The 24,940-nt window shown below is 34.3% G+C and overlaps 1 protein-coding gene across 6 annotated transcripts in view; it reads left to right on the top strand.

Moving 5' to 3' along the window:
• The first annotated feature begins 615 nt into the window (after window positions 1-615).
• The window catches only part of kif16ba (kinesin family member 16Ba), a 39,646-nt gene continuing 15,321 nt past the window's right edge, over window positions 616-24,940 (top strand). For 2 of the 6 annotated variants that reach the window (XM_073954703.1, XM_073954700.1), the window contains exons 1-21: window positions 616-878; window positions 2,686-2,755; window positions 2,854-2,967; window positions 5,185-5,301; window positions 5,372-5,469; window positions 6,661-6,770; window positions 7,405-7,547; window positions 7,977-8,145; window positions 8,230-8,361; window positions 9,479-9,654; window positions 10,438-10,503; window positions 12,520-12,579; window positions 12,871-12,990; window positions 13,083-13,134; window positions 13,225-13,362; window positions 15,000-15,082; window positions 15,662-15,750; window positions 15,824-15,886; window positions 21,010-21,042; window positions 21,412-21,465; window positions 23,461-23,662. In XM_073954703.1, coding sequence (XP_073810804.1) covers window positions 832-878; window positions 2,686-2,755; window positions 2,854-2,967; window positions 5,185-5,301; window positions 5,372-5,469; window positions 6,661-6,770; window positions 7,405-7,547; window positions 7,977-8,145; window positions 8,230-8,361; window positions 9,479-9,654; window positions 10,438-10,503; window positions 12,520-12,579; window positions 12,871-12,990; window positions 13,083-13,134; window positions 13,225-13,362; window positions 15,000-15,082; window positions 15,662-15,750; window positions 15,824-15,886; window positions 21,010-21,042; window positions 21,412-21,465; window positions 23,461-23,662 — 2,136 coding nt within the window. In that variant the 5' untranslated portion in view covers window positions 616-831. The remainder of the gene's footprint in view (window positions 879-2,685; window positions 2,756-2,853; window positions 2,968-5,184; window positions 5,302-5,371; window positions 5,470-6,660; window positions 6,771-7,404; window positions 7,548-7,976; window positions 8,146-8,229; window positions 8,362-9,478; window positions 9,655-10,437; window positions 10,504-12,519; window positions 12,580-12,870; window positions 12,991-13,082; window positions 13,135-13,224; window positions 13,363-14,999; window positions 15,083-15,661; window positions 15,751-15,823; window positions 15,887-21,009; window positions 21,043-21,411; window positions 21,466-23,460; window positions 23,663-24,940) is intronic. The other 4 variants (XM_073954728.1, XM_073954712.1, XM_073954735.1 and 1 more) reach the window with 2 other exon arrangements.

Below are 24,940 nucleotides of genomic sequence, written 5' to 3'. Positions count from 1 at the left end.
TGTTTTTGTTTGGGTAGGCTTTAGACTGTGCAGAGTGTTTTAGGTGAAGTGTGCTGCTTGTTTTTTTATTTTTTTATTTTATTTTTTTAGCTGTATGTTTGTTATGATGTGATGTACTCTGTTTGATTTAAGTACTTCTTAGGGACCCCCTTGAAATTTTAGTTAATTGTTTCATGTTTGTTTTATTTATTTATTTTCTGTGCTGTTGTTATTATTTACTTTCTATCACCCTTGCATTATTTTGTTTACTATATTGTCATGTATCTGTTGTTTAAAAGCATAATAAAAATGCCACGATGTGAATCAAAGCCTGTAATAAGAAGTTTCAAAGAGCTATAAAACAATATTTGTGTGGTATTTTGAGCTGAAACTCATATACACACTCTGGGCACATCAGAGACTCTTTTTACCTCTTGTAAAAAGTATTATGCCGCGATTTACCTCTTGTAAAAAGAGGCATGATAGGTCTCATTAAAATAGTTTCCGGGATATACTTGCTTATCTCCATTCCATTCCCAGCTTGATCCATTGTGATTCCTGATAATTCCAGACCGGCAGGTGGCGCACTCGACTCCGCCACACGTCCTGAATGCCAGCAAAAGAGCAGGACATTGCGAATCACTCCGGGAAAAATAATACGAACAGAAACAACGGCGTCCTGCCCGTAAACTCGTCCTGTTTTCGCGATGACTGTTGAGTGAACACTAGCCGGGCGACAGCTTATTTTCGAGCTGTTTTTCGCCGGGTACAGGTGTGCCAGTCGCATATGAGAAGAAGCGGCTGAAGTGTGTGTGTGTTGTGTGTGTGTGTTTTGGTGTTCAGGGATGTGCCATGGCATCGGTCCGGGTGGCAGTGCGGGTTCGTCCCATGAACAGACGGTGAGTGACCAGAAATACGCGAATAATTATTTGTATGTGAATAAGTATGTCAACCACATGTCTGTATGACTCTCTCAAAAGCTGCAGCGTGAAATTTACACAAGTAACGGTATTAAACCCACCGCAAACTCGTGAGCTCTGAGTTTAATAATAATAATAATAATAATAATAATGTGTTATTAATAATCGATTTATATTTACGTTATTATTGGTTAACCCACTGTGCTGTATGTATTGTTACTAATTTTAAAGATGCAAATTTGCTAATAATGATGCAAATTAGTTTCCTAGTACTGGGTTGCAGCTGGAAGGGCATCCGCGGTGCAAAACATATGCTGGATAAGTTGGCGGTTCATTCTGCTGTGGCGACCCCTGATGATAAAAGAGACTAAGCCGGAGTAAAATGAATGAATGAATGAATGATGAAAATTAGTCTTATTATTGTTGACATTGTTCTTTTAGGAGATTATAATTGTTGTGTTTATTATTTTTTATTTTATAACAATTAAAATCAAACTCAATAAAATAAAAATATAGTAATAACAATCATAGGATTATTAAATTATAAAATATAGATGTTGGTTATTTAGGTTAAAGTTTTTTGGGAGGTGGTTATTGGGTAGTTAAGGTATGATTTCTCACTGTAGTCTATTTAAGACAGTAAATAAAATATATACTAAATGGATTAGATGAAAAATGATCCAATTGTTTTTTACTTTATTTAGTTTCTGGCCATGAAAGATGTTTATTTTTATATCAGATTTATTTTTTGGCATTTTCGAGGTTTTTTTTTGGCTCCCAATTTATTATGACTTTTATATTCATTACTGTTATTAATATTTATTACTAATTCCAATTATTATTATTATTATTATTTGTACCAGCAAGCATAATGATAATAACATAAATAATAATAAATAGAACTTGCAAACCTTCTCTGTGAGGTGATTGTGTTATCCACTGCACCACAGTGAATATATATATATATATATATATATATATATATATATATATATATATATATATATATATATATATATATATATATATATATAGAGAGAGAGAGAGAGAGAGAGAGAGAGAGAGAGAGAGAAAATTGATATTAATGACAATATTTTTATACATATAAATCATATCAAATAATAAAATATTTATTATATGTCAATAAAATATTTATATTTGAATTATAATGTATATGGAGGAATTGTTTTTGTTCTTGAATGTGTTAGAGCAAATGTAGAAGCAAACATTAATGACATAAATGAGAGTGTTAAAATTAGCTCTTAATTAAAAAAACGATTTTGGGGATTTTATTTTTATATGCAAATAAACTTGCAGCTTAATGATAATATTTCACTGACAAAATATGCTATTTTGTAGTACGTCCTGTGGGAATGTACACTATAAAGCTCATTCTTTAACACTATAACAGAAGAGCAGAAATATGTTTTAGGCAATAATTTGTTCCCTTGCCCGAGTCGGATAATAAAGTGGCATGCCAAAAAACTTTTTAATTAGTTTAAACTTTAACTGTAAGCAAAATGCTATAATTTACCTTGAGAAACATAATTTGATCATTTAAAAATGCTTATAATTGAAGCATTTACCACTTTTTTCCGGCTTTACATCTTAAACGGTTTATAAAAGCATTAGGTCTATAGTAGACACCTTATTTAACGTGTTGAGTGCTCTAAATTAAATCATCTCCCTCGAGAGTAAATGCCTGAATGTTTACCCTGTGCGTCAGTAATAAATGAAGTGCATAAACATATCTTTTATTAATGCATTATTGATTTCTCTGGCACAGGGAGAAAGACCTGTCTGGCAAATGCATCATTGAAATGGAAGGAAATAAAACCACCATCTCCAACTTAAAAGTACTGAGCATCCACAAACCATTGATCTCTTCAGATTAAAGTGTCGGTTCTAGACTAATTGCGATGGGTTTTTTTTTTTTTTTTTTTTTACATTTTAGATTCCAGACGGAGTGACTGGAGACTCTGTACGGGAGAAAACCAAGACTTTCACTTATGATTTCTCTTACGACTCGTCAGACTGTAAAAACGCCTGCTTTGTCTCACAGGAGAAGGTCAGTGGAAAATGTGAATAGATTTCAATAAAGTGCATCAATATTATTATTATTATTTTAACTGCTATAATAATTTTTAAGGAACTTTTAACATGTACTGAAGAAAAGAAAACACACAAAATTATATATATATATATATATATATATATATATATATATATATATATATATATATATATATATATATATATATATATATATGTATGCATATATATATATATATATATATATATATATATATATATATATATATATATATATATATATATATATATATATATATWTATATATATATATATATATATATATATATATATATATATATATATATATATATATATATATATATATTTATATATAAATATATTTATATATATATATATATATATATATTTATATATAAATAAAAAAGTATATAAATAAATAAATGCATTTACATACACATACAATATTAAGGTGTCAAAACAAATGAGCTGTTAGTGCTTTAGGTGGATGAGTAGTATGTACGTAATCTGCATTTGCTTTAAAATTGCTCATAATTAAAAACTGTATAATTTAATTAATGAAAAACTAATATTTTAGTTGAATCCAAAGGGCATAATAATTAAAAAAAATTATGTGATTATCAATCCATAATAATAATCTTAATAGGTATTTTCCCACTAAAACACTTTAAACTTTAAATAGTTAAAGAAAATAGTTACACGTGATTATTTACTTTTATTTTCGTAATAATGTAAACTAATTGTGATTTCCTTAAATAAAACTGATTGACATAAATGAAGTCTCTTCAGATAAACGAGTTATTAAAATGCATTACTTGATTTATTTTGAGACTATCTTATTATTGCCCCAATGCTAATTCTATTTAACATGAATTAGGATGATAAATTATTTAATATTTTTTTAAAATGTAAATCCTTCTAAAATTGTAGAATTTTTATCAAAAGGAAACCTTAAAAAACTTTTAGATTTTTATCTTGTATATTATCATTATTATTATTTATTTATTTTACTTTGTGTATTATTTATTGCTGTTAATGACTTTTAATTATTAGGACATTTTTATTACTATAGAAAAGTGGTATTTATAAAATGTGGTAAACTTGATTTGTTTTTTTTTTGCCATGACATAGCCATAGAAGCTGAAATGGCAATAAAATTAAAACTCTCTCTCTTAATTATTTAATTATGAGCCCAAATTTCTATATTTTTATAAGATTTTATTTATTTGCACAATCACAATTGTCACAATTGTCAAATAATTTATTATTACTGTTGTTGTAGTTGGGCTTAAACATAATAAATAAACTCCACATTTATAATATTTATATTATAATTATTAGTTAAGTTGTTACTTTAATAATTGTTTTACTTATTATTGCTTTAACAATTATTTTTTACAGTTATATTATTATATTACTGGCATATTTCTACATGTATGTTATAAAAATGATTACATGTTTATATATATATATATATATATATATATATATATATATATATATATATATATATATATATATATATAATATTATATTATATTATATTATATTATATTATATTATATTATATATGTGTGTATGTATGTATGTTATATTATTTGTTGTAAATAAAAAAATAAAAAATAATAATTATAATTTTATTTATATGACCAATTTTTATTATATTAAATGTATTTATTATTTATTATATTTTAATATATTATATATAATATATATATATTTTAATTTTAATATATATATATGTGTGTGTTTGTTTGTTTGTTTGTTTGTGTGTGTGTGTGTGTGTGTGTGTGTGTGTGTGTGTGTAAGTGTGTGTAAGTGTGTGTAAGTGTGTGTAAGTGTGTGTAAGTGTGTGTAAGTGTGTGTAAGTGTGTGTAATTTTTTTTATAATACCAGTGAACAATAAAACTTTTAAATGGCCCCATTTATACCGAATACTAATCAGGTCTGATTCGTAATTAATCCTCTGAGCGTTTGTGTTCAGAAAGGTTTGTTTCTTGATATGTAACAACCATCTGGTACATTTAAAAACAAAAATAGTGAGATTCAGGGCTGGCTTCCCAGAGGCAGATTTTAAATCCTGATCCTAAAGGCATTGTTAGCAGTACATTTGAGTCCATATCTTGACTTTATGATTAGCTTTTGATTTTTTTTTTTGCACTGACACATTAACCCATGCAGTAACATCCCCCGCATGTATGTGTGATTTCAGGTGTTTAAGGATCTGGGCACAGATGTGTTGAAGTCAGCATTTGAAGGATATAATGCTTGCATCTTTGCTTATGGTCAGACTGGATCAGGGAAGTCACACACCATGATGGGAATCCCTGTAAGTTCTTTCTGTTTAAACTTTTCGCGAGCTGAATATTGGCTCTGAGTCATGACTTGCTACTTTATAGGGAGACCTCGGACTGATCCCACGCATCTGTGAAGGATTATTCAGCCGGATTTCAGGAATGACTCGGAGAGATGAAGCCTCTTTCCGTACGGAGGTCAGGTAAGTTGAGTTCTGGAGTCATTGATGAACAAAAACATGAGCAGAAACAGATAACTCATAGTGTGCACCATCGATCTGCATTATTAGCTTTAGCAATAAGAAAAAAATCTAGGGATCACCGATGTTGAATTTCTGACCAATAACTAGGCCCACACACAATCTGCGCACACAGAAATCCGCAGATTTCCAGCCCATCATTAAGTCTATTTCTTTTCTTGTGTAAATGTGTGTACATTTATTTTTATTCAATCAATTTTCAATCAATCAAATCAATCAATCAATCAAATTTACAATGCAGTTTGTAATAAAATATTTCTGTCTTTTAGTAGATATATTATATGAGAAACTTGCTTTGTTTACCAAAAAAAGTGGATTTAATTGGATTTTCATTGTTATTATATAATTTTTTATTTCATATATTAAGTGTTTACAATACTCCCAAAATTATTCTGCATAAATCTGCAGATTTTTTACAAAATTGTGCACAGAAATTGCAAAAATTGTCCGCAGATTCAGCCCTACTGATAACCGATAATTATTTACCGATATATTAACCGATAACTGTACTTTTTTAGAATTTTTCTGCATGATTGCAAAAATGAAATGCAAACACATACAGTAACTTCAGAAATATTTGAGCTGATCTCTGAATTTTATTAATAAACTATTCTTTTATACAGCCGTCTTTCTTTTATGTTTAAAAAAATTTACTGCCAGACAAAAAAGCATAAATAAAGCAACTAAGTCACTAAACATTAACGAAAATCAAAATACCAGTAAAATAATAAAAATGTGGCAGGTAGCAAGCCTGTGAAGAGGTTCAACCTGCAGAAAAATACATAATTTATTGGCTTTGAGATACCGGTTGAATTTTTTTTATTGGACCGATATTGATAAACATTATATCGGCCGATATGGCTGCCGATATAGCATACATCTCTACTGATTTCAGTCAGTTTTCTGCCATAAACTCAGACATTTAAGGGTTATTGACTATTTATTTATTTAGGTATTTAATATTTATTGCCAATGTTACTATATCTGCCTTATAGAAACCGATAGCACAGAAATGATGCTCTTGCAGTAGCTATAGTAATGTGCGTGTACAAAATAAAAGTCATTTGAAGTGTGCATGTGGAAATACAGCTCTTACTGTGATTTATTTATTTATTTTTTTGTTTATGCTGGCAGCTATTTGGAGATTTACAACGAGCGCGTGCGGGATTTGTTACGGAGAAAGATGGCAAAAACTTATAACCTCAGAGTCAGAGAGCACCCTAAAGAGGGACCCTATGTAGAAGGTAAGACCGTGACTTTAAACCGCAACCAAAAATCTCCAAATTTATGTAATGGATAACAGACATTTAATATATATATATATATATATATATATATATATATATATATATATATATATTTTTTTTTTTTATATATATATTTATATATATATATATATATATATATATTTTTTATATATTTATATATATATATATATATATATATATATATATATATATATATATATTTTTTTTTTTTTTACCTTAATAAAGATGTTATGTCTTCTAGTATTAACTAAGCAAATATACCTCTTGACTTTCATAGTACATAACAGTTTTTAACGATATTGTTAAATGTATTTAGCTATTAGGCAGATTTTAAAATTGCAATATCAGAAAATATTGAGTAAATATCAGTAAAAATTAGCAATACTTTACATAACTATGGAACAACTTACGATATTTTAATAAATATTGAGTACATATTAAATAAATATTGCAGTATTAAGTAGTATTGCATGAAATATTGAAAGCCATTTAAATATTGGCTGTAAATCTTGCAATTCAGGCTGTTATAAACCAATTAAAGGCCTCTTTCATAGGCGTCTGGATTGACAGTCGCTGTCAGTGTTTACAAATGTTTCTTCACTGATTCCAGATCTGTCGAAGCACCTGGTGCAGAACTACAGTGACGTGGAGGAGCTGATGGAGGCTGGAAACATCAACCGCACCACAGCTAGCACAGGCATGAACGACGCCAGCAGCCGCTCGCATGCCATCTTCACCATCAACTTCACACAGGTGACTGGCGTACAATACGCACATAAATACACAGTTTACTGGCTGGCTTAACTTCTGCAATAAAAACTGTTAGCACACCATGGACCCGTTTCACAGTAGTGGAAGGCATCAGTAGTGGAAGGACTTCAGTGGTAATAGTTTTCATTTTTTTGCATGATAATAGTAATGAAATGGCCTCCACAGAGTCCAGACCTGAACATTATTGAGGCTGTATGAAAACAGTACCAAGGGAAGCCACATTAAACATAGACTTTTGCTTAAAGGGGAAACCTTGTGTTGTTGTTGCTTCCTATATGTTATTCTGTTCAGTTTTTAAACAGAGACTGATTGGTTATGTATTGTGCAAAAGTTTTAGCCCAACAAAGCTGGTATAGTGCTTAAGACTTTTGCTTATTACTGTAAATCTCATTGATTTTCCCCCCCTGACAGGCTAAGTTTGACGCTGAGATGCCGAGTGAGACAGTTAGCAAGATTCATCTGGTGGATTTGGCGGGCAGTGAACGAGCAGATGCCACTGGAGCCACTGGTGTCCGGCTCAAAGAGGGTGGAAATATCAACAAATCTCTGGTCACTTTGGGCAACGTTATCTCAGCCTTAGGTGAGAGGCTTTTATCATTATTGTGTTGTTTTCATACATGTATGAATGTTTGAGTATTAATGGCTGAAAGTTTTGCATTTGTAGCGGATCTGTCGCAGGAAGGAGGAAACAGTCAACTGAAGAAGAAGCAAGTGTTTGTTCCTTACAGAGACTCTGTGCTGACGTGGCTGCTGAAGGACAGTCTGGGAGGAAACTCAAAAACCATCATGATCGCTAGTGAGTCACATGACTGTTGTTGTTTTGACTGCATCTGTTTATTTATTTATTTTTAATCCACAGTTGGAATTTTACAATTTTATGGTTTTATAATAATGGATTTTTTTTTATTTTATTTATTTATTTTTATTTATTATTTATTTATTTATTTTATTTTTTTATTTATTTAATCCACAGTAGGAGTTTTACAATTTTATACAATTTTATGGTTTTATAATAATGGATTTTATTTTATTTTATTTATTTATTTATTTATTTGTTTATTTATTTATTTTTATTTATTATTTATTTATTTATTTATTTTTATTTATTATTTATTTATTTATTTTATTTTTTATTTATTTAATCCACAGTAGGAGTTTTACAATTTTATACAATTTTATGGTTTTATAATAATGTATTTTATTTATTTATTTATTTATTTATTATTCTTTTTTAATAAATATTTAATAATTAATTAATTAATTTTATTTGTTTATTTGTTTATTTATTTAATTATTTTGTATTTATTTATTTGTTTTATTTATTATTTATTTTATGTATTTTAATTTTAATTTCTTTTTTACATGTTTTATATTTGTTATAATTTTTTCAAATATTTTATTTTTATTATTTATCTATTTTGGTTGTAAATTATTGCTTTACTGAGCAAATATTAAACGAATACTGAGTAAATATAGCAATATAAAGTTAACATTTTATGCATACTGAGTAAATATTGAAAAAGTCCATTTTGAATACAACAGAAGCTTTTATTTTGTATTTGTTTTATATAGTCGTAGTTTGTCACAGTCTCAGTTTTAATGGTCAAACATTTCATTAAAATTAATGTTAGTTAATGCTAGTTCATTCATATACTTGCTTTAATTAATAATTAATAATTGTATATGGTAGTTATAAATCATAGTGCAGCATTTAATATAATCTTAGTCTGTCTCAGTATCAGTTTCAGTAATCACTCTTCAATAAGGTATATACAGAAGAAGAGTGAGTGTTGTTGAGTAATTTTAGGACAACTTTGATTAAGGTTTGAATATGAAGTATACAGTATTATAAAGGTTTTTGATTTCTATCATGTGTATGTGATCGTATTGTGTGTTTAAAATAATCTGTCCAGCTATTTCACCTGCTGACGTCAACTACGGCGAGACCTTAAGCACACTGCGCTATGCTAACCGTGCCAAAAACATCATCAACAAGCCCACCATTAATGAGGACTCCAACGTTCGCCTCATCCGAGAGCTGCGGGCCGAGATCGCACGCCTGAAAGCACTGCTCGCTCAGGGAAACCAGGTCTCAACACATTATCTAAGCTTTTGTATTGGAATTTTTTAATATAATCGTAGTTTGTTTCAGTGTCAGTTTACATTAAAGTAATGTTAGTTCATTTATTTACTTACATGAATTCATAATGAATCATTTTATATGGTATTTATTAATCATAGTACAACATTTACTAATGCATTATTAAAATCCAAATCCATGCTTGTTAACATTAGCTAATGCACTGTGAGTTAACACTAGTCAACTTTATTATCATTGGAGGTCCCGTAATAATTAAAATTTAGATGTTTGTATGTTAGTTTTAGGATATGTACTAGCTAGTGTGCTCCAAAACAGTGACAAAACTCACGTTTAGAAGACATAAACCTGATATAAACACCTAAAGCTTGCAGTTTATCATCACCTCATACTTTAGTTTGTCATCAAATTTTTCTACCAATCAAATGCTCTCTAGTATCTGACGTGCCCCGCCCCATTTCATTTGATTCGCTTAAGCTCAACCACACTTACTGGCAGACCTGTGATAGAAACAAATCTATTGGCTGTTTTTAAAGGGAAGGAGCTACTTTATGCCCCGCCCTCTCGTCATGCTTCAGTTGAGATTACGTCAAACGTCGAATAAAACAATGCACGTTTCAAAGCGCACATTTCATTAACGTTATCAAAGATGAACACTGTAATGTACTCTACATTCTAAGTACATTAATTGTATATTATCTAATGAATCCTCTTTGGAAAGTGTTGCTGCTTTAATACTTTTTTTTCACTATGGTATTGTGTGTGATTTTTCAGATAGCACTGCTGGATTCACCCACAGCATTGAGTATGGAGGAGGAACTGCACCATAACGAAGCCCGGGTACTACACACACACAAACACGCATAAAACACACACTCCTTCATGATCACTGCTTTTCGCTCTGAGCAGATACAGTCACACTGTTATTAAATCTGCTGATGTTCATCCACTGAAGCTCATCATGTGCTGTACAGCAGGTTCAGTGTTTGAGTAATAAACGCAGTGTGAACTTTTCTGCTCTCGAAACTGAATGGTATTATCATCAGCGCTGCAGGACTCCACAGTTTTAGCATTTCATTCACATCAGCATCGATGTGTGTGAAACATAAACTGTATTGTTTTTTTAAAGATATTTAAGAAGCAGTGTTCGTACGGGTGCTGGAAATCTTTAAAAATGCTTGAATTTTGATCTAGCATTTTCAAGGTTTGAAAGGTGCTTAGATTTTGGATTAAGTGCTTATAAATGTGTTTGCTTTTTATAATTTTAATTAAATATGTAATATTGATGAACAATTTAGTATATAATAATAATAATTATTATAATAATAATATAAAATAATATAAATATTTTTGCTTTTGCATACAGTGAATACTCTGGGCATGGAGCGTGATCTATCTGTCTTTTTTTTTTTTTTTTTTTTTTTTCCATTTAAAGTATGCGTAAATTTCATTTAAGAGAGTAATGAGAGTAGTTCTATGTTGGGCTTGGTGCAAAAGTGCCATCAAATGTTCCCTTAGAATACTATACTCTGCTATACTACAGTGCATGCGTAAAGTATTCATTTCGCTTCACTTTTTCCACATTTATTTATGTTACAGCCTTATTGCAAAATTAATTTAATTAATTTATGTCCTCAAAATTCTACACACAATACCGCATAATGACAATGTGAAAAAAAGATTTTTTGAAATTGCTGCAAATTTATTAAAAATAAAAACCTGAAAAATCACATATATATAAATAATCACAACCTTTGCCATGAAGCTCTAAATTGAGCTCAGGTACATTCTGTTTCCACTGATCATTCTTTCAGCAGCTTCATTGTAGCTCACCTGTGGTAAATTCAGTTGATTGGACATGATTTGAAACGGCATACACCTGCCTATATAAGGTCCCAGGGTTGACAGTGCATGTGAAAGCACAAACCAAGCTTAAAAACAAGGGAATTGTCTGTAGACCTCTGAGACAAAACCTGCTTCAGAGTGTTCTTGACCTCAGACTGGGGCGACGGTTCATCTTCCAGCAGGACAATGACCCAAAGCACACCGCCAAATATCAATAGAGTGTCTTCACAACAACTCGAGGAATGTCCTTGAGTGGCCCAGCCAGAGTCCAGACCTAAATCCTTTTGAACCTCTCTGGAGAGATCTGAAAATGGCTGTACACTGTCGCTTCCCATACAACCTGATAGAGCTTGAGAGGTACTGCAAAGAGGAATGGACAAAACTTCCTAAAGACAGGTGTGCCAAGCTTGTGACATCATATTCAAAAAGACTTGAGGCTGTAATTGTGGTGCATCAACAAAGTATTGAGCAAAGGCTGTGAATACTGATGTACATGTGATTTTTCAGGTTTTTTATTTTTAATAAATTTGCAAATCAGTCAAAAAATCTTCTTTCACATTGTCATTATGAGGTATTGTGAGGTATTGGATTAAGGCTGTAGCATAAAAATGTGGAAAAAGTGAAGCGCTATGAGTTTTCTTTCCAGGTGCACTGTATACTATACTATACTATACTATACTATACTATACTACAAATACTATAACAAATAGCATCAGATGTAATGTAGTATGATGTATGTATATGCATGTAAATATTTAATTTGCCACACTTGTAATGTGCTGAAAATGTTTGAAATTGCACCTGGAAAGTGTTTGAAGAGTGCTTAAATTTGACTTTGAAAAATGAGTTGGAACCCTCTAGAAGTCAAATAAATTTAATTATCATTCAAACCGGTCTTTCTTTCATTTAATGTGGTAAAATGTTCATCTTTCTGCATGGGGGAAAAAAAAAGAGTGTGATGCCCTGTCCAGTAAACCCAGTGTTGTGCTTATGCGTGTCTTTCTATCGCAGGTGCTGGAGTTGACCAAAGAATGGACGAATAAATGGAACGAAACACAGAACATCCTAAAGGTTTGTCTCAGCTCTTATGCTTACACCAAACGCGAAGCACCTCGTAACTTGCTCTAGTTTACCCGCGGGATGTTTTTTTCTCCTCACCCTAATTATTATTTACTTGAGTTTAATTGTTTGGACTTGGAATTTTGCACGTTCACTGTAATTGTCACTTGCCTCTATTCGTGCCTCTGCAATGACTATGTGTGAATCAGCCATCTGAATCAGCATTTGGTGTGAACCCATTTTTGTTTAATCTCCTCAATCACTGAACCAGACTTTAATTGGGTGAGGATTTTGTTTCGACAGGAGGAAACTCTGGCTCTGAGGAAGGAGGGAATCGGTGTGATCCTGGACTCAGAGCTTCCTCATCTCATCGGCATTGATGACGATCTGCTCAGCACCGGCATCATCCTCTATCATTTAAAGGTAGTGAATGTCTGCCTGCGTTAATAACAGTCCTGCTGATGCTTTGTCATTTGATTTATGCCGAATTGTTTATGGTTTGTGTGTGTTTACAGGAGGGAAGGACGTATGTTGGCCGCGATGATGCCACTACTGAACAGGACATCAGTGAGTCCAACAGTTTATTTATTGGCTAATTGTTAATCTATTTATTTATTGTCAATTGTTATTGTTCATGTTCTCTATCTTTCCTTGCAGTTCTTCATGGTCTGGGTCTGGAGAGTGAGCACTGTTTGATAGAGAGCCAGAACGGGACGGTCACTCTCATTCCTCTGAATGACGCTCAGTGTTCAGTCAATGGAGTTCAGATCACTGAGCCTTGCCAGCTTAACCAAGGTCACACACACACACACACACACACATATACACACACACACACACATACACATACACATACATGTCCTTACAATTTAAAGGTGCAGTATGTAATTTTGACACCCGATGGTTGAACTTGGTATTGTACTGCTGGTTCAAAATACATGCAAGCGCAGGTTGCCAGATTGACGACACCAAGGAGTGTGCCTAACGATCTAGCCTAAAGGCTGATTCAAACAGTGGTTTAAATAAAAGCAATGACACACGATAAAAGGAATATTCTCCATAATAAAAGGAGTTTTTGTCCTAATTAACACTTGAAATTTATATTTTAGAAATGGCTTCTATTTCTTGCAGTTGATCAACAGAAAACTTACAATGATCACCTCAGGTACACCTCATGTGCTTTATTCAGTGTTAAATGCTAATAATGTGAGTTTGAATGCCATTTCACATGACATGTATTGCCATACTACTGAAAGCAGCAGCAGATAGTTCACCTCAGGTCCTGAAAATAAAATAAATCGTTTGAAATTTAACTTTAGAGCTGTGACTCTCAGTGCAAGCCAACACATATCAGAGATTCAGCATCTACATTTAATAATGTTAAAAATGTATTTTTTGCTTCTGAATGTCTGTATTTAAAGTTCTGTCTTGTTTCGTCTGGTGCAAACAGCCAAATTGCTTATCGCTGTAAATCTTGTCACGTAGCTTGTTAGGACACGGGATTACAGTGTAACCTGTTCACCTAATGTTTATGTTTGTAATATTTATATTATTTATTATTTTTATAATAATAATAATTATTATTATTGTCATTATTATTATTATTTATTCATTTATTTATTATTTATTTTGAAATATTTATATTATTTGCTAATTAGTTACCACCTCGTGGAACTCTAAAGCTGCGTCTCATTTTAGGGCGGCTCTATGAGACTGACTGAATAAATAAAACACACAGTTTTCCACCAAGGCAACCCAGGGTGATGAAAAATAATTGCCAAAAAAAAAAAAAACTGCCATTGGGCGGGTTAAATTACCAAAACAGAGACATGCACCATCGCGTAACTCACATTTTCAAAGCAGAATATCTGACTTTCGCATTGTTTTTCAGAAAAGCAAAAATTGAACATATTATGGTATTTTTATGCTTTAGAATGGTCAAAAACTTACATACAGCACCTTTAAAATGAAAAACTGAAAGATACACAAACAAATCTCTCTGTAAAAACCTTTTAAATAGAAAAAAAAACTGTTAAACTATATTATAGCCTCTAAAGAGGAGATTTCTGGCTCTGAAAATATTTATGTATATGTACATTTCCTAGTGATGGGTTGTAGCTGGAAGGGCATCCAATGTGTAAAACATGTGCTGGAGAAGTTGGTAGTTCATTCCGCTTTGGCCGAAAAGAAAATGAATGAATGAATGAATGAATGAATGTATATGTACAGTATGTATGTATATACACACTTTTAATTTACAGATGCAAAAAGATATTGTGTAATGTTGTTTTTATTTCTTGTAGTTTTTTAAAAAAACAAGCCAAAAATCCAAAACAGAAAAATTGTCCAGTGCATGAAATTGTAACAGTTTTTTCAAGTAACATCTTTGCCCTAAACAGTAGGTTAATTTGTGCTGTGTTTGTGTTACTCAGGCGCGGTCATTCTCCTCGGCAGAACCAATATGTTCAGATTTAACCATCCTAAAGAAGCAGCTAAACTACGAGAAAAGAGAAAGGTGAGAGAAGCTTCATACAGTTCACCCCCCCAACACTTGTTTTTAACATGTATTCACTCGCCTGTCAGAACATCCAAAAGGCAACATTAAGTTCAGTAGAATGTTAATAAAAAGATTATGCAAGTGGAAGCTCACATTTCAGACCATCATGAACGTTCTGTTTGCAGAGGCTGGATTGAAATAATGTTCCATTTCTATCACAGAACAATTGATCATTTTCATAAGACCTCAATTTATACCATTACCATATATGGTTCTTTTCCTGATTAAGGGTTAAATAGTTCACCCAAAAGTAGAAATTCTGTCATCATTTACTCCCTTTAAATGATTAAAATCGATTTTCTGTATTGTTCTATTGAACACAAAAGAAGATATTTTGAAGAGAGCTGCAAACCTGTGAGCATCCACTTCCATAGTATTTGTTTTTTTCTACTATGGAAGTCAGTGGTAACAGATTTTGTTCAGCATTCTTCAAAACAGCTTCATTTGTGTTGAACAGAAAAAAAAAAAGAATTAGAGAGTAAATCTTCGTATTTGAGTGAACTGTCCCTTCAATGTCTGCTCTGTGTTTCTCCTCAGAGTGGCCTTCTCACCAGCCTGAGCTTATCCATGTCTGATCTGTCTAAATCCTGTGAAAACCTCTCCACCGTCATGCTCTATAACCCTGGGTAAGCCGCTGTGTGTGTGTATGACCGAGCGAGTGGCATCTACTTCCTCAGTTCCTCCCTCTCTTCCTCCCAGGAGCCTCCTCTTCCCTCCTCTCTCCATCCTCCTCGCTCTTCATGCTCTCCGGCAGCATCGCTGGTACTGCTAATGCAAAGTGCATTAAAACAGCTCGCAGGGAATGCTAATGGCTCGTTTTCACTGAGCAGTACAGTACAGGTCTATTTCCATTTCTACTCTCAGAAGTATTAAAATAGCAAACGGTACTGTACAAGCCTGTTATACTTCAAATGAAATAAAATAGAACTGACAAAACAATGTTCAATTTGGGAGTTCGAAATGGCTCACCAAACCAATTGAGTTAAATTAGGCTGTCCAGTCTCTGTGCTCTGTCCATTATTTCCACTGTATCCGTTCACCTGAGGGAACAGAGGGTATCCACAGGGTTTGAAAAAGTCTTAATGTCTTAAATTAAAAAAAATGTATAACATTTTGGTCTTTAAAAAATCTTAAATTCACTGAAATATTGTCTTGTAGGTTTTAAATCATTTTAAACAGATTTTAATTTTCCCTTGTTTATGTAAAGCTACCCAGTCGATCAACACACATTCAATTTCCAACAATGCATCTCAATAAAACTTTGAACAAAACTATATTTATATTAAAACAGTCTTTCGCAGGGCTGGAATGGGACTCCTTTTTAGCCCTAGAGTTTCAAGCCTTAAGCCTGGTTTATAGTTCTGCGTCAAGTGACCGGCGTAACCCACGGCGCATGCAATGCACATAGCTGTGCATTTATACTTCTGCGCGCGGTCTCTGTTGGTCTGCATTAACACTTCTGAAACGCTAGTGGGCAGTGAGGTGTAAATGTTCCTCTGTGTCGAGTTTCTTCTCTGCTGTTTTGCTTTTCCTGAACACTTCCTGGATGTACAAGTGGCTCAAACTCGCTCATTTTGAGGCAGGAAACGGCGGACGTGCAACAACTTTAACTATGAGGTAAACACAAAACAAAACTCTCCATCTGGAGCTCCTTCACGGAACTCCACACTTGTAAACAATCGCTACATTGGGTTTGCGCCATTCGCGCGGCTCTTGATCCCGCCCAGACTCGTTAGCGCTACCAAGCCGACCAATGACAGAGCTTGCGCTACGCGTCGTTGCGACGTGTAGTTACATTTTTTGAGAGGTCCACATCAGCAAAGGCCACTGCGAAGGTGAAGGGCTATGCGTCAACGCCGTAGCATACGCTGGCGTTTGACGCAGAAGTATAAACTTTAGACTGGCCCACTTCAGTTCACTATATTAAAATAACGTCAATTTCAATTCAGTACTTCACAGTGAAGATTTATTTGAACAGTTAACACAATGTAATGTTTGACAGTATCAGAATCTATTTTCTGTAAGTCCCACCAGTGCTGATATACAGCCATATCTCACTGCTACTCATGTGATATTGCGTTTATACAACAGTTCGACGGCACAATCCTGTATATAAATAAGAAAATCAAACACGGAGAGTCTAAAAACCCCTTTTTATTAGGAACTACTTTCTTCCGCTATTCATTCGCATCTGCAGCTGACATCAAACTTTAGAGCTATTGTTTGAATGACTCTCTATAGAGTAATGTCTAAAGTGAAGACAAAACAGCTGATTTTGCTCACATTTTAGGATTATAAGGCTGAATGTGACAATGCCATCAGTCTACAGAGGTATATCCCTACAGTCTATTACAGTCTACAGTATTTTTCTCTGTTGCAATTGGGGTATCACAACAATTAACCCCAAAAAAAGCAACGCAATCACTACCAGACTGCTGTTGTGCTTGCGATAAGGAAAAACGCTAAACACGTGCAGTCTTTGCTTCTTTATTCTGCCAACACAACACACATTCTTGATATGCGAGCAAATCGGTATAAATACAGCACTACAACGTACAAAAGAGAGAGATCATCTTACCTGCCAACATGTCTCTGAAAACCCGAGAGACCGGCAGGAGGGGTTGTTCGGGGGTGAGGTCTCTTAATAGTGAATAACACTGTTGAGAACCGGGATAGGATGCAGCGGGTTTTGGGCGGCTGCTTCGATTGGGTACTGTACCAACATTGGGAACCCGGGGGTGTTTGCAGACTGTACCAAAGAGGGGGGTGGGTGACAATACGGGAGTTTTCCAGAAGAAATAAAAAACGTGATGGTTGCAGGAGATTGGTCTAAAAACACGATATACTCCCAGGAAAAATGGGTTGGCAGGTATGCTTACCAGTTTAATAATGATTTGATCTGCTATAGTTAGAAATCAGACTGTTATAAGCTTCTAAGCGTAAGGGCTTATTATGCGGTTCTGTTCCCATCTTGTGGATAGAAAACATCAACCATCTTTGATCTACACCAGGGGTGCTCAACCCTGTTCCTGGAGATCGACCTTCCTGCAGATTTCAGTTGCTACCCATTTCAAACACACCTGCTTGTAATTATTAAGTGCTGTTCAGGTTCTAATTAATTGGTTCAGGTGTGTTTGATCAGGGTGGGAGCTGAGCTTTGCAGGAAGGTAGATCTCCAGGAACAGGGTTGAGCGGCCATGGTCTATACTATGGCAGGCTAATGGCCGTCAACGAGCTCTCTTAGAAATTGTAAATATTTTAAAATAGGCACTATTCTTACAAATAAACTGCATAGTTGCAATCTAAACAACTACATTCTTGACTAAAAAAGCCTCAAAAGTATATTTTGTTGTCTTACAACAAAACTGTAGTGTCTCTGCTTGTTGCTGGCTGTATGTGGGCGGAGTAATACACAAAGGGTAAAGAGGCTGTACGGGTGCTGATATTACTCAAATATATCACGGCTATCAGCCAATCAGATTCGAGAACCAGACAGAACTGTTGTATAAATCTATGTGGAAATCAATTTACAAAATACTATAAACTTTACTGACTGCTTCATTTCCACATTTCCACAAACACGAGCCTGATCAGGTTAACTGTACTGAATTTTACTGTACTGTACTAATGTGTGGAAACGAGGCATGAGTGGATGTTTACACGACACTGTTTTTCATCTAAAAGCTACTCTATTTTTAACCCTTTAATTGTCATTGTGACTGCCTGTATGACCTTTTGCCCACAGCTTATCATTAAAACAGAAAATGTAACTAAATGTTTAATTTGATTTGACCAAAGAAATTGGTCAGAAGTGTAAGTAAATAGTTAATGCAATTTGGTTGTACACGAACGCAAAGGTGCCAGTGCTACCGTTATTGACAACTACAAAAATGTAAATATGCGAAATTGGTGATGTGAAGCACATGTGTAATATATGTTCAGTCTTTCTATTCAGTTTCCAATGGGAGAAATTACTAGGAATATTTAACATTCAACCATTTATTTATTTAGAAAACAGTCAAACTACTCGCTCTATAAACAAGTGTGTTCATGACTATATATAAATAGTAAAATAATATAATAAGAAAATGTCCGTTTGCAACATCAAGAAGCTTAACGAGCTGTTTTTAACGTCTTAACATCAATAAAAGTGAATGAGACTGGAAGTCTCCAGCCAAAAAGATTCCAATGTCTGCACCCGCTCATACAACAAGAATAAGGTCAATAGGCATGTGCGAGTAGCTGACAACCAAAACAAAACTGTTGGACTACAGGACTGCATGTGTGCTTTATGACGTCATATCGCCACCTGCTGGCCCGAAATGCAAAATACACTGTTTTTAGTCATTTTTTCAGATCCATTTAAATGAAGATAATATGCAAAACCCTTCAAAAACCTTTTCTGTTTTTAGTACATCATTGTCGTGTAAACCTGTCCTACTTCTAACCTCTGCTTGCCAGATTGACCCATTGATCCCAAAAACAGCCAATAGGAGATGCATAATATGTTAGTCAGCATTTGACTTTAAGATGACGAATGTATGCTGGGCCAGATTTACTAACTGCTTATGCCAGCGCAAATCTGCTTTTTTCAACCAACTTTCCACTCCCATATGCACTGAGACACAGGCTTTATTTAGTAAATCTGGCCTTTAGGTGTTTTCTCTTATATTTTAAATGAATGACCACCAGCAGATTAGTCAGTTCAGCTGTGAATGGGGTGATTTGCAACTTTTTATTTACTTTACTTTTCAGAGGTTTGGCTTTAGTATTTTGTATTGAGTAGTTCATTGTTTTTTAAAGAAATTAATATTTTATTAACATTTATAACCTTACAAAAGATTTGAATTTAAGTTTTTTTTTATATTGCTAATTCATAAATGATTTTAGCAATGCAATATTTTTTTGCAATTGTGTAGTTTTTAATATTAAGTTAATGTTAACGTTAATGACCATAACACTGAAAGTTAATGACAACACTGAACCGCACAGATTTATAATACAAAATGCGTTGTTTTCATATTAATGCATTCCTAATTAACAGCTAAATGCATGTTGGCTGTTTGCAATTTATCATTTTATGGAAGGATGCACAGTAAAAACGAGTTTAATGATGGTTTTGCTGCTGATGTTTAGATGATTATGATTTTGCATGTGCAAAAAACTCCTTGACTGTTTACTAATCATGATCTTGAGAAATGACCAACTTCATGGCATAAGTAAAATTTCATTTAATTGAATTTCCTATTTTAATTATTTTTTTCTTTATTTAATTATTTATCTTTATTTTTATTTTTTTTTTTCTTAATGTATCTATTATTATTATTATTATTATTATTATTATTATTATTTTGTATTATTTATTATTTTATTATTCATTTAATTGATTATGTTATTATTTTTATTATTAATAATTTTTATATTATTTTTAAAATTATTTTATTGTTTGTTTTATATACATTTTTATTGTTTTTTATTATTTAATTTATTATTATTTTGTTATTGTTTATTTTATATTATTTAATTATTATTATTATTAGTAGTAGTATTTTATATAAATTATTTTTATTATTTTTATTGTTTATTATATATATATATATATATATATATATATATATATATATTATTGTTGTTTAATTCATATAATTTATTTTTGTATTTTTATATTATTATTATTATTATAATTATTTGTTATATTATTTTTATTGTTTATTATATATTTATATTATTATTATTATTATTTATGACATTTAAAAACACTGTCAGTATTGTTAATAATATTTTATTTAATCAACCTGAACTAAGAGTAATTCAGACTGAGAGTCTGTGTTTATACAGCAGCAGTATTTGGTAACATTTGCTCTCTCTGAACTTCTTCATGACAGTCTCTTCACTGAAAAGGGTCCCATCTTTCTCAGGTTAGAAGCAAAGCGCAACTGGTGTCCTCTTGCTAACTGTTGTGTTTTTGTGTAATAGTAATCAGTCAGTATTTGTGGATTCTCTCTCTCCATTTCTCCTTCATCATGCCTGTGAGAAGCACTTCATTCACTGTAGTTAAATGTGTGTTTGTGTGTATGTGTGTGTGTGTGTGTGCGCGTGCGCATCTCTCTGTTTTTGCAGCATGTGCTTATAGTTGCAGCGCATGTAATGTGACCTGCTGGATGCTCATAGTAATGGAGACCCTCATCACATGCACTGTTGTGTGTGTTTACGCAATGCGCGTGTTTGCCTATTTGTGTGTGTTTGTCTGTGTGTGTGCGAGACACTAATCACGTCTCATGTTCCAGACTGGAGTTTGAAAGGCAGCAAAGAGAAGAACTGGAAAAACTGGAAAATAAAAGGTTTGTCATGTGACTGAAACGCATCATTGTGAAACCCCGCCCTCTGTTACATGCATCATGCTATGAAAGCAAAATGCACTAAGCAAGCCGTGCTACTTTATTATTATTATTCATAACTAAACTACAATAATATTTATGAATTCCAAAGTTAAGTGAATAATAGTGAGTTTAGAATTTTAGTTGCACAGTAATAAAAATAGTATAGTGAAAGCTGTAATATAAATAGCAGCTGCAGATTGTTTTTCTATTAGTTTTTATTTTAATATGTAGGAGCTGCATAAATATACAAACACTAAACTATATATGTGTATGTGTGCGTACTGAACGTGTATACGGTCAAGCCTGAAATTATTCATAATTATTCACATATGTATGTGTGTTGTTTATATGCTTTAATAATGCTTATTATGATTATATATAATCTATTATGTATACAGAATGTATACACTCACTGGCCACTTTATTAGGTACACCTTACTAGTACCGGGTTGGACCCCCTTTTGCCTTCAGAACTGCCTTAATTTTTCATGCATGAATTCAACAAGGTACTGGAAATATTCCTCAGAGATTTTGGTCCATATTAACATGATAGCAGCACGCAGTTGCTGCAGATTTGTCGGCTGCACATCCATAATGTGAATCTCCCGTTCCACCACATCCCAAAGGTGCTCTATTGAATTGAGATCTTGTGACTGTGGAGGCCATTTGAGTACAGTGAACTCATTGTCATGTTCAAGAAAGCAGTCTGAGATGATTGTTGCTTTATGACGTGGCGTGTTATCCTGCTGGAAGTAGCCATCAGAAGATGGGCACACTGTGTGTGTCATAAAGGGATGGACATGGTCAACAACAATACTCAGGTAGGCTCTGATGTTGACATGATGCTCAATTGGTACTAATGGACCCAAAGTGTGCCAAGAAAATATTCCCCACACCATTACACCACCACCAGCAGCCTGAACCGTTGATACAAGACAGGATGGATCCAAGCTTTTATGTTGTTGATGCCAAATTCTGACCCTACCATCCGAATATCGCAGCAGAAATCGAGACTCATCAGACCAGGCAACGTTTCTCCAATCTTAGTGAGCCTGTGTGAATTGTAGCCTCAGTTTCCAGTTCTTAGCTGACAGGAGTGTCACCTGGTGTGGTCCTCTGCTGCTGTAGCCCATCTGCCTCAAGGTTAGACGTGTTGTGTGTTCAGAGATGCTCTTCTGCAGACCTCGGTTGTAACGAGTGGTTATCTGAGTTACTGTTGGCATCTGGCATCAACAAGGCATTTGCGCCCACAGAACTTCCACTCACTGGATATTTTCTCTTTTTCAGGCCATTCTCTGTAAACCCTAGAGTTGGTTGTGCGTGAAAAATCTAGTAGATCAGCAGTTTCTGAAATTCCACGTCTGGCACCAACAATCATGCTACATTCAAAGTCACTTAAATCACCTTTCTTCCCCGTTCTGATGCTCTGTTTGAGCTGCAGCAGATCATCTTGACCATGTCTGCGTCTGAAGCCACATACTACTATATTGTACACTAAAATCAGTATGCGAGCCGAGTAGTATGTCCGAATTAATAGAATTTGAAAATCAGTATGCGAGAAGTACCCGATGACTTACTACTTCCGGCGAGATTCTGAAGTGAGTAGTAGGCGGTTTCTGTCGCAGCCCATGTCTACATGCCTAAAAGCATGGAGTTGCTGCCATGTGATTACCTGATTAGAAATTTGCATTAACAAGCAGTTGGACAGGTGTACCTAATAAAGTCAGTGTATATGTTTGTATTTATACAGTATAATTGGTAATTGTTTTGCTTTCTAAATATTCATTTATAAATTTAAATATGTAAATGCTACATGTCCTTTGCAAATGATAAAAAGTCATGCAGAATTATGGCTTATAGTAAATGTCTCTTATCATGTGTTCAGTTTCACCTGTCGCTGGTTTATTCTCGGCCCTGTCATCATTATTGTTTTCTGCTGGTTTGGCTCTGTGGCAGGCGGCTGATCAAGGAGATGGAGGAGAAGCAGAAGTGTGAGAAGGTGGAGCTGGAGCGCATGCAGCAGGAGGTGGAGTCCCAGAGGAAAGAGTCGGAGCAGGTGCAGCAGCGCATCCGCAGACAGGAGGAGAGTCTGCGCCGACGCAGCCAGGACATCGAGAGCCGCCTCCGAGACCTGATCGCAGAGAAGCAGAGATTCCAGGTCAGAAAAAAATTTAAGCAGTTGTGTACTACGACATTGAATGAAGTTATCCTGCGAGTCTTAGAACTCAGAACTCCCTTGCTAGCTTACAGTGAAGTCCCACTGCTTTATCATTGCTTGTTTAGCTCTACCCACTGATTCATCACTGCCTGTTTAGCTCCACCCACTGCTTCAACAACACCATGTTTAGCTCCACCCACTTAATTTACATCAGTGCCTGTTTAGCTTCGCCCACTGCTTCTACATCACTGCTTGTTTAGGTCTGCCCACTGCTACATCACTGCCTATTTAGTTCCGCCTACTGCTTCTACATCACTGCCTGTTTAGGTCTGCCCACTGCTACATCACTGCCTGTATAGCTCCAACCACTGCTTCAACATCACTGTGTTTAGCTCCATCCACTAAATCTACATCAGTGCCAGTTTAGCTCCACCCACTGCTTCTACATGACTGCTTGTTTAGCTCCACTCACTGCTTCTACATCACTGCTTATTTAGCTCCGCCCACTGCTTCTACATCATTGCTTGTTTAATCCGCCCACTGCTTCTACATCACTGCTTATTTGGCTCCGCCCACTGCTACAACATTACTGCTGTTTAGCTCCACCCATTTCCTTTATGGTACTGCCTGTTTAGCTCCACCCATTGCTTCTACATCACTGTTTGTCTAGCTCCACCAACTGCTTCTTTTCTGCCTGCTTTACTCTGCCCACTGCCTACTGCTTCTACATCACTGCCTTTTAAGCTCCGCCTAGTGCTTCTACATCACTCTGTTTAGCCGCACCCACTGCTTTTACATCACTGCCTGTTTAGCTCCACCCACTGCTTCTACATCACTGCCTGTTTAGCTCCACCCACTGCTTCTACATCGGTGCTTGTTTAGCTCCGCCCACTGCTTCAACATCAATGGTTGTTTAGCTCTACCCACTGCTGCTACATCACTGCTTATTTGGCTCTACCCACTGCTTTTGCATCACTGCTTGTTTAGCTCCGCCCAGTGCTTCTACATCACTGCCTGTTTAGCTCCACCCAGTGCTTCTACATCACTGCCTGTTTAGCTCCGCCCAGTGCTTCTACATCACTGCTTATTTAGCTCTGCCCAGTGCGTCTATGTCACTCCCTGTAAAATCAGTGCCTTTTAAGCTCCGCCCACTGCTTCTACGTTTCATGCCGAATGCTCAAAATTGTGAGCAATATTACCGGAAATAGTAGACGATCCGGGTAACATTGGTGACCTCATTTTCACATACTATGACTTGGCACATGCTAATTATATTTT

This window comes from Danio rerio, chromosome 1 (assembly GCF_049306965.1).
Source record: "Danio rerio strain Tuebingen ecotype United States chromosome 1, GRCz12tu, whole genome shotgun sequence".
NCBI classification, from domain to species: domain Eukaryota; kingdom Metazoa; phylum Chordata; class Actinopteri; order Cypriniformes; family Danionidae; genus Danio; species Danio rerio.
The sequence above is the reverse complement of the archived record's forward strand: the minus strand, read 5'-3'. Positions and strand labels throughout refer to the sequence as shown.